The following is a 10,795-nucleotide window of genomic DNA, read 5'->3' as shown; positions in this document are numbered from 1 at the left end:
AAGAGTGCTGGCACAGGGCCACTGCCAGCCAGGGTGCCATCCGAGCTGTGGGACACCTGTGTGTTCTTAAGTGGTGGTGGCAGCCCCGTGGAGATGGGTTCAGATGCACAAACAATGACACAAGCCCCAGTGGAGCACCGGCACGTGCCAGGACAGGGGTAGGTGCAGACAAGGAACTAGCAAGTGCATCTTCAGAACAAACATGGTCTCCCACGGGGCTCTTACACACCACAGCGGGGTTCCCCTGTCCCTGCCACTGTGGCACTGTGCATCAGGAGAGCCTCAACCCTGCAGCCTCCCCAGATCCACAGAGGCTGAGCAGAGGATGCCTAGAAAAGTCCGTGCTCAGCAGCCAGGACTGCTTGTGCCCTCTCAAACTGGTTTGGGAGGGAGAAGCTGCAGCCCCCGCCTAACCAGAAGGTGCTCTATATAGTCTGGAAGCTGTTCTCTTTGGTATTTTAGTCTTCCCAGCTTTATGGTTTTTTTGGTTGGGGTTTGTTCTTTTTTTAGGTCATCCTTTCAGTTTTTAGGCTGTTAAAGTGCTCATGGTCAGATGACCTGGCCCCAGGTCCAGGGTGGTCTCTGCCATCCCCAGAGGAAGGACGAGGGACAAGGAACCTCAGGACAAGGACGGCATAACCCCCCAGGTCAAGCACCATGATGGTGGCCCCAGATCCAGGCCCACATGACATCTCCCAGCCAAAACAGTCCCTTTGGTGTCCCTTCACCCCTGAGGGTCCTGTCCCTCCCACCTTGGGGTCCTTGGCATCTCCTTGGCATCCTCAGGAGGTGGCTCGGAGGCCTGGAGCTGGAAGAGGAAGCTGTGCTCCTCCAGGGTGCTGAGGGTGCAGGGACAGACTGAGCCAGCGCCAGCCATGCAGGAAAAGGCACCCACCAGCACCTCACCTGAGTGGTAGCTGCAGGATTGGCACAGCTCAGTGACAGATGGGGGCTCCCGCAGGCAGGGGTGGGAGACAGAGCCCCATCTTGAGAAAAATGGGGGCAGTCCCATGGGATCTGGGAAACACAACCCCTGCCCCAAGGAGGGTCCCAGCACTCACCAGACATCATCCATCAGGAAAACGGAGCCATGAGTATGATGGGCAGGTAACTGGTATTGAAGTTGGGCAGGATCCGCACATCCCACAGGGAGATCTCCTCCTAGGGCTAGTTGTTGAGCACTAGGGGAACAGGAACATCAAGGGACAGCCCCTGTCCCCCAGCCTGCCAGCCCCTGGAACTCATGTCCCCATCCCAGGCACCCCCTGGGAAACCTGTCCCCACCCTTGGGATCCCCGCCAGGACCCTTGTCCCTAAGCCTCCCCACCTTTGAGGACAGTGAGGTACTTCCCAGACACAGTGAGCTGTGCATTTGCACCATGGGCAGGGGCAGCACCATCAGCAGGGTGCTCACTGCAGGGACACAGGCATGTCTGCAGCAGCCCCAAGTAATTATTTTTTAAAAACAGAAAAGGAAAAAACCTGCAAAGAAAAACACCCCACATGCACTCACATAAGGTGAGACAATGAAAACACACCACACATTGTTATACAAGAGGCCAGACCCTCCTGACAAGTCATGAGGTGCTGACTAGTCCCCCTTGCTTTCTAAACTGCCTCACATGGAGCAGCCTAGGTGCTACTAAATCCAGTCTTAGCCCCAACAGTAAAGCAGAGTGCAGACCCCAGGCTCTAGCTCTTCCATAACACGCATTCATCTATCACCCAAACCCCCACAAAAGGGGTCACTGTAGGAATATAACAGAAGATTGGTGAGGTGGATTGTACATATGCTCAAGTGACTTGCACCTGAGATGTCAGAAAACCTTTTTTTTCCCTTCCACAGCTCCCTGTCTCAGCACAGAGTCTTGTCAGAGCATGAAGGCAGACAACCTCTATCCCAGTGGCACTGGCCTGTGATGAAGACATGTTCAGAATAGACTGGTAATACTAGTGTTATGTTCGGTGTTTTAATAACCACAACTCAATTTTATTGACTTACACATTTGTGAGGAAACTGATTAAGTCTTAAATGTAGCATCTCCTGTTGAGGGTGGGAAGGGGTGGGTGTGAAAGACTCAGAGCTCTGAGTCATGATGGAGCTGCCTGTATCAATGAAAGTGATTAAGCTTTAATTCTGATCATGTACTTCAAAGAACCTCGAAGTCTACAGCTCAGTCTTATGAATGACTAGTCCACTGTGGAAAGGACAATGGTTTTTTACATAAAATTCCTAGACTGAAGGCTCCATGGAACAGAATGTGGATTGAGCCACAGGATAACAACCTATCAATACTCTAATGAAAAAAAAACCCAAAACAAACTGACAAAAAAACCCCACAAAACCACACAGATGCACAACACACAAAATCAGAAAACACAAAAAAAACACCAACAAAAAAAAACCCAAACAGAACCAAAAAGATATCAAGTTTAAATAGCAGTTTCAATCATGTTTCACGCGTGACCTTTCTATTGGCATCTAGGTGTTCAAAAATTAACTCTACTGAGACCACAGATGACTAAAAATATAGTTAATTATACGAAAATAAAAGGTTATTTCCAACTTGCAATTGACTCTAAAGAAGGTCACAGGCAGCTGTTAATTTATCATAGAGGAAAGTTCCGTCTTCTACCTGAAATGAAAACATACCTACCCAGGGACCAATTCAGGAATGAGGCATGCTCTGTTAACTGCGACTGTTCACCAGCTTTCCTGCACCATCAGCAAATTTGCCTTTTCTCCAGGCTGGATGCAGAGGAGCTGATGCAGAGAGCCCTGAACTCAGATTCCCCGGCTGCTCTCCCGGCCCCATGCTGACCATCACCTGAGCAGCAAGCGCAGCAAACCCTGTGGCATTTTCTTCATGGGACGCAGAAGATGACCCTGGGAAAAGAAGAGGCAAAAAAAAAATGGAACTGATGGTCACACGCGGCCAGGGAAGATTCAGTCAGATGGGCCAAGCCAGACACTCCGGGAGCTCTGGCTGGTTACTTTCTCTCCCCTTTGCCAGGCACCAAGGAGATGCCATTATTGCTGCTGCCTTACCCGTGCTCCTCGCAGCAGGGCTGCCCTGGGAGAGCCAGGACACTTCTGCCCTTGGGAATAGGACCAGGAAAGATCCTCCATGCAGAGGTAGGCACTTGGCACAGATGGAATCCCTGAGAGAAGAGGTCAGCCTCCCCACTGGCACAAGGACAACTCACTTCCCTGCTGCTCAGAGCTGCGGACAACCCCGCCCACACCTGGCTGCTCTTCAACCCTGCTGGGAGCACCACCACGTTAGCACACCTCTACTTCTGTCACACTGCCCAGAAGCATCCTTTTGTTCCACAGACATCCTTTAGTTCTGTGGCAGGCTTTCTACCTTCCCTATTCATGACTCTTCCTCAGGCTTCCCTGGCGTCCCTGGCGACAGGGAGGCTGGATTAAAATGATCTCTAAGGTCCCTTCCAGCCTAGGCCATTCTACAATGATTCTATGATTTTCTTGTGACCCAGAGCACTCTTCCTTCACCCTCTGCCATGTTGAATGCCTCCATTCCGTACCTGGTCCCCCAAAGACATAAGTACTCTCTTCACATCCTCTCCTGAGTACCTCACAGTGTCATCAATCCGTTCTTTGTCTTGATACCCATGTTTCCCTGATCCCCTAAAGACCTCTCATTTCCATCAGGACACCTCACTGGACTGTCATGCAGCACCCTTTGAGCTCTGTGGCCCTCTTTGACCTCTCTTATTCAGACAGAACTAGGATTCTCAGTGGTGTCTCATCTTCTCAGATATGTCCAATGATAGGATAAAGGGCAACAGATGCAAGCTGGAAAAACCTTCTCCCTGTGAGGGTGACAGAGACCTGGCACAGGCTGCACAGAGGGGTTCTGGAGTCTCCTCTGGAGACATTCAAACACCGCCTGGACATACTCCTGTGGGACCTGCTCTGGGTGATCCTGCTCTGGCAGGCAGGTTGGACTAGATGATCCCCAGAGGTCCCTTCCAACACCCAACATTCTGTGATTCGATGTATGGACCACTTGGTGGATAAGGAGTTGGAGGGATGGCCACTCCCAAAGAGCTTTGTTCAGTGTCTCAGGAGTCAATACTTGGACTGGTGCAGTTTAACATCTTTGTTGGTGACGTGGACAGCAGGACTGAGTGCACTTTTAGCAGCTTTGCTGATGATACCAAGCTTTGTGGTGTGATAGACACACTTAAGGGAAGGGATGTCATCCAGAGGGACCTGGACAGGCTGGCAAGGTGGGCCCCTGCCAACTTCGTGAAATTTAACAAGGCCAATTGCAAGGTCCTACACCTGGGTCAGGGCAATCCCAACCACAGATACAGGCTGGGCAATGAGTGGGTTGATAGCAGCCCTGCAGAAAGGACTTTGGGGTGCTGCTTGACAAGACACTGAACATGAGCCAGCAGCATGTGCCAGCAGCCCAGAGAGTCAGCTAAATCCTGGGCTGCATCAAAAGAAGTGTGGCCAGCAGGTCAATGAAGGTGACTCTGCCCCTCTACTCTGCTCTTGCAAGACCCCACATGGAGTACTGCGTCCAGCTCTGGAGCCCTCAACACGAGAAGGACACAGGCCTGTTACAGCAGGTCCAGAGGGGGCCGTGAAGATGATCAGAGGCTTGAAGCACCTCCCCTATGAAGACAGGCTGAGAGAATTGGGGTTGTTCAGCCCAGATAAGAGAAAGCTGCACAAAGACCTCACAGTGGCCTTCCAGTACCAGAAGGGGACCTGCAAGAAAGCTGGCAAGGGAATGCTTACAGGGGTGTGTAGCGATAGGATGAGGGACAATGATTTCAAACTAGATTAGGGTAGGTTTAGATTAGGCATTAGGAAGTTCTTCACCATGAGGGTGGTTATACACTGGAACGAGTTGTAAATGCTTCATCCCTGGAAGTGGTCAAGAACAAATTGGATGAGGCTTTGAGGAACGTCAAAGTGGAAGGTGTCCCTGCTCATGACAGGGGGTTGGAACTAGATGATCTTTAAGGTCCCTTCCAACTCAATTCTATGATTCTGTGATTCCCTACTTGTTTCTTGAGTATCATACAGTATTTCATTGGTCATGAATAAGTGCATTTGAAGAGTTTTTACTGTTACTGACTTCAGATACTTTTGGATTTAAAGAAAACCAAGAACCACCACATATGAGGTAATTCCATTTTAATAGTCTCTGAATTTCCAATATTTAAAAGCAAAAATAACAGGGTAAGTGCAGGAGTATGGAGCCATTACCAACAGAAGGAAAATTAGTAAGCTTCTCAATATTGCTTTTTGGTATTTCACCGGGAAAAAAGCCAAATACTGAGCATAAAACTTCTCATCCAGAAGTTCTTAGGGGCTGGGGGAGAAGGAACCCAACACTCTTAGTAAGTTGCCTGAGAATCACAGCTTACAGTTAAGTTACTCAATGTCTTCTGGTCTCACAGGATGAGGCAGAGGTATAATTGATTTTCTTTCCGTATCTCTGGAAAGAGCTTTTCTCATATCTGTGGCAAAAGAAGAAAAGAGCTATTATAAAAACAGTAATTGCACACATCCATATTAAGTGAATTCTGTAGTACAATAAGTTTTAATCAAGAAGATTTCATAGAATCATAGATTATCTCAAGTTGGAAGGGGCCCATAAGGATGATTGAGTCCAACTCCCTGCTCTTCACAGGACTACCTAAAACTAAACCATATGACTAAGAGCATCATCCAGACACTCCTTGAGCTCTGACAGGCTTGGTGCTGTGACCACTTCCTTGGGGAGGCTGTTCCAGGGACTGACCACCCTCTCATGAAGAACATTTTCCTAATGTTCAGTCTGAACTTCCAGCTTCATTCCATTCCCCTATGTACTATCCCTGCTCACCAGGCAGAGGAGAACAGCACCTCCACCTCCGCTGCACCCCTTGAAGAAGCTGCAGACTGCGATGAGGTCCCTGCTCAGCCTTCTCTTCTCTAAGCTGAACAAACCAAGTGACGTCAGCCATTCCTCGTAAGTCTTGCTTTGAGACCTTTCACCATCTCGGTCACTCTCCTCTGGACACACTCTAATAGTTTGATGCCTTTAACGTCATTCAGCAGCTTTGTTATCAATTGTAATATAACACTCCATGAAACTCAACTGAACAGAAATGAAACAGCAGGGTAAAAGGACAAATACATGATTTAAGGCATCTAAAACAACGGTAGATGTCTGTCCACAGCTTCTGTATCTCATACTACTCCTGCAAATCAAATGGGAAGTGCGAGAACAGAACACATATACAGCATGGCCATGTAACCCTTTGGGGAGGACACTTTAAAGGAAATAAGGTCTCTAAAGAGAAGGCAGGTGGCAATTCAGTTTTGTTAACCAGATTAACATACTGGACATTTAACATTTCTTCCCTTCTAAACTGAAAACATCATTCAGTTCTCTGACACTGTATGGAAGTAAGACACTTTTTGCTTAGACTTTGGTTCAAACTGCAAGGCAATAATCTTTGTTGAACCACTGCAGGAGTGCCTAACACTCAGAAATTAAAGTTTCGAACCTTTCCCACATTGTGTGGGATACTTGTCAAAAATGACTCAATTAACTATATAGCATTGTTCACATGTTAGAACATTGAGAGTTTCCAGGACGGTGTGCAGCTGGTACGTAAGGAGCTCTCCCCACAAAGATTGCCCAGGCAACCTTAGGGGTTGGTAACATTAAGGGAGCTTGATGTTCTCACTCTAAGAGAAAACCACATGGAGCATGGAACAGAGTGGAGACACCGCGGCCAAGCTCTGTGCACAAAAAGGAACTTGGAGACATCAGAGGGGCCAGCAAGCTGCACACCTGCCATCCTGGGCCAAGAGTCTGTCACCTTTTGACAAAATGCCATCCTTTGGGTGAACTATGCTCATTACAATCTCATTATAATACCAAAACACACCTCCATCCCAAAAGCTACCTGCCTCCAAGGTGTGACTACCTCTCACTGAGCTTGCACCTTGAATTTTTCTAGTCTACACCTTTTAAAGCAAAGCGAGGAAAATTTACACCAATCACAACAAAGTTATGCATGACTAGAGTCACTCAAGCTCCACCTGAAAGGTGATAAACAATATAAAAATGGCCCAAGAAAGGGGGGATGTTAGGGAAGATACTGATGCCGTCAGAGAAGATACCACTACAGACCACCTCTGACTTCTGTCAACGGTCTGAGCCCGTCTTCCCCCTCACAGGGACACCTTTGGGTAAGATTTGAACACTTGGTCATACCAAGTGCTTCCCTGGGACACTTAGAAAAACCTCTGTAGAGTCAATCATAATCTAACATATTTTTAACCACGCTGTACCATCTACACTTTTGCACATGCTTTGCAGACAGTCACTATCACCTGCAATCAAAATGAATTTGTGTATCTGTTGCTTCAATGAACTATATTAAATTCCAATCTGGCCGTGTGTTGGCGCTGGCACGCTGAGTTGGGCCATGTGAGTTCATAAGCGAATGCCACCACTCTCGTGAAGGCTGGCCGTGTGAGTCCAGGCGCGCTGCCAGATCAGAGCCACATGGGCATGTCGTGTTAGTTGTCCGGAATATTAACACTGAATTGGGCATCACTCAGAACCTAAACCCAGCCGCTACCGGCCCCTCTGATGTCTGAGGACAAGCTGGAACACAAGGGGGTTTAGTTTCTGCCAAACTTTTTTGCCCTTGTAACACAACACACTGTTGACTATTGACACTTGGAAATTTGCAGTTAGACATCTGAGAAAATCAAAGTTTCAAATCCCCATTATGGGAAGAAATAAAGAAAGCACTGCAATTCCTCCGATAACATTAGCAAAAAGCTCAGCCACAACACAGATCATTCCACAGAAATAAAAATTAGGTAGGAAACTGCACGTTTACTTTCATCTTACCTATATGATAAGTTTATTTGCACTTACGAATTTATTATTGTTTCATAGTTTATTTTGCCACAGATGCTATAAAATGTGTAAACTGCAAGATTAACTTTTGTAACTGATGTAATTTTTAGTATGAAAAGCTTTTTAAAGGAGTACACAAAATCCCATTCATCAACAACTATCTGAACTTGTTTGACACTTAAGGGGGGAAAAAAAAAAAATCATACAAACACACCCAGGAACCCTCAACATGAGAAAGTACTTACCATAAGCATCTTCATCTGGTTCTCCACTGCTAGCAGAGTAGTACTCTAATACTGTCCGGTACACACTGTAGCCTAGTTGCTTATACATATTTACCGCAACCTGATTTGATACTCTCACAAAGAGATCCACGAAAAATCCACCCTTTCTTTGAAAAAACAAAAACCAAAAAAACACACTAAGGAATAGCAGGAGAATGTATTTCTAAATAATAACCAATCACTTGTAACCAGACCGAGAGCAGGTCTGATGATACGGTATGCTAATCAAATTCTATTTTCTTTTTGTCACATGACCATTCTTTTACACCAGCCAGTGGGTTTAGAATCATGAACAAAAAGAACAGGACAAGCTTAACACTCACACAAGCCTCATATCCATAAGAAATGATTAAAAAAAATAATCACAACTTGAGGTTGCATTGGCTTAGGGACTGCTTCCTCGAAGTGTATGGCACGGGTAAGCAATGGAATCAGCCACAAAATCCAGTTGCCTAATGGAGACAGCCCTCACAAGGCAATTTTTTCAAAACATCATATTACTTTCCAATTTTACCAATTACAATGGGGTTACCCTACCAGTACAAATTGAGGACATTTCCCTGAGGGTTCATTTGATACTAAATTAAAACTTTCAGCAGGTACAAGCAACCAAGCACGATACAGAAAGTAAGCTAAGATACCACATGCCATACAAAATCTGTTCAAGAACATACCTGCAAGAATCACACAAAACCCATGACTACTGAACAAATATGTTAGAGGCCCTAAGGGAAACAGCATTGACCTTTTGTGAAGCTATTTTCTTGTTGAGAAAGGTATTTTTTATACTGTATCTCTGTTGGAATTCAGGCTACTTCCTACTCATTCTGGCAAGTTATGTTTCGCAGAAGTCCCGAGATCTTAAACTGCCAAGCAACATTTTTAATTCCTGTTCTCTAACTATGGGAAATTGCAGCGAATCAGAACACTACTTAAAGCAAAATTCTACGTCTGTTTCATGCAAATCAAACGTCTAAGCCGCAGAGAGGTAGCTGTAGAAAGATTAAAAGACTAAATTTAAAGATAAGTGTAGTACTCACTTTTCTGATATTTCTTCCAGCAATTCCATCAATTTAGCAGCCAAGCCCAGCCGTCTAAATTCCGGTGCAACAGAGAGAGCAGTAACGTGTCCGTGCCATTCTTCCCTAGCCACAGAGCCTTCCGCTTTACCCATTACTGTGAACATACAGATCATCAAAGCAGTAGCACCTCTGAGTACTGCACCATGCACAGCTATACATCTTTACAAAAGAACCAAGCAGTGTATAAACAAACGCTGCAATGACTGTGGTAAAGGCTTAAACAGGGATGTCTATGTCACCACTCAGCAAACACTAAAAATGTCATTTTGCTCAACTATTGCAATAGTTTTTTGACCAATGTAAAAAAAAAACAAAAACAAACAACTCTGCAAACCAATTTTTAGACACATGACTTCCAAATGCACATTTTAAGCAGTTCTCATGAGTCTTTAACTAAGAGGAATTCAGGATTCAACTAAAATAATGGAGAATGGAGGGCTACAAGCCCAAAACTAACTCACCATCCTGGCAACTATTGCAGACTTTGGGTGACCACAGGGCAACAGAGCCTGCGAAACTTTGCCAATCTGGCAATAGAAAGTTATGGCCCTGCAAACATGGTATGCTTCAGAAAAAAAGGACAGAAATGGGGTGTTGTTTTAGGGAGCATCTGTATAGTTCTTTTCCTTTCTACATAGAGCCATAACAGTATTAGTTCACTAAAAAATATTCACACATCCTCACAGTATCTTGATAAACATCTGTCACTGCTAATACTTAAGTGATGTGGCAAGTATGGAAAAACCTTACATCTGGAAAATGCTTTAAGTTTTACTTTGCTAAACCCTTTATTTCCCAGATCCCTGAAAAGACCTTGATTCTGCCCCACCTCCCCCACAGAAGGACAAAACCACCTGGAACAAATACACAAACTAACAGTTCTGTTTCGCATGACTTCTGCAAAACACAAATATTCCATAGCAAATAACAACCGATATCCATACCCAAGGACAATACAAAGGATCCAGTGACAATATCCAAGGACAACGCAAAATCCAAGCCCAGCGTTTTCACTTACCGAAACTGACAGTGTATGAGATCAGAGCTGAGTGTAGGGACTTAACTGAAGGACTACAGAAACGCTCGTACACATACACTCACCTGTATAAAACCTGGGTGGACGTTACCACTGTCAAGAGTCCTTATAACACTAGAAACATCAAACCAAGAACTACTGCAAAAAAGCCCTAGGTAATACCCTTACACATCTATGAATGCATATCCCTGTTGGGTTTTTTGGAAAAAGCAAAGAGTAAGAAAAGCTCCATCGTTGTAAGCCCCCTAACACGCAACACGGCGAGATGGGAACGCTGGAACCCGGCACGGCGGAGCTGCACCACACTCACTGTAACCCATCAGCTCCCCGCCGGGCGCCTCAGCGACGATGAAATACTCGGGCCAGTGGGCCAGGTACTGCAGGTAGAAGGGGATCCCGTACTGGGGCTCTCGGTTAAGGAGAAGCTGTCGCCGTCACGGCCACCGCCGCCCGCGCGAGGCCCCGCGCCTCCTCCCCGGC

General features: G+C 46.1%; 1 protein-coding gene across 1 annotated transcript; it reads right to left on the bottom strand.

Annotated features, from left to right (window-relative positions):
- Positions 1-5,165: 5,165 nt before the first annotated feature.
- Positions 5,166-10,724, bottom strand: NAA20 (N(alpha)-acetyltransferase 20, NatB catalytic subunit; the record flags this gene model as incomplete). The annotated part of the gene is made up of 4 exons (XM_009870921.1): positions 5,166-5,505; positions 8,159-8,304; positions 9,238-9,373; positions 10,626-10,724. Coding segments are annotated over 4 exons (467 nt in total), but the record flags the coding sequence as incomplete, so codon positions are not given.
- Positions 10,725-10,795: the final 71 nt, after the last annotated feature.

Source organism: Apaloderma vittatum, unplaced genomic scaffold (assembly GCF_000703405.1).
Source record: "Apaloderma vittatum isolate BGI_N311 unplaced genomic scaffold, ASM70340v1 scaffold14566, whole genome shotgun sequence".
Classification (NCBI taxonomy): Eukaryota; Metazoa; Chordata; class Aves; order Trogoniformes; family Trogonidae; genus Apaloderma; species Apaloderma vittatum.
The sequence above is the reverse complement of the archived record's forward strand: the minus strand, read 5'-3'. Positions and strand labels throughout refer to the sequence as shown.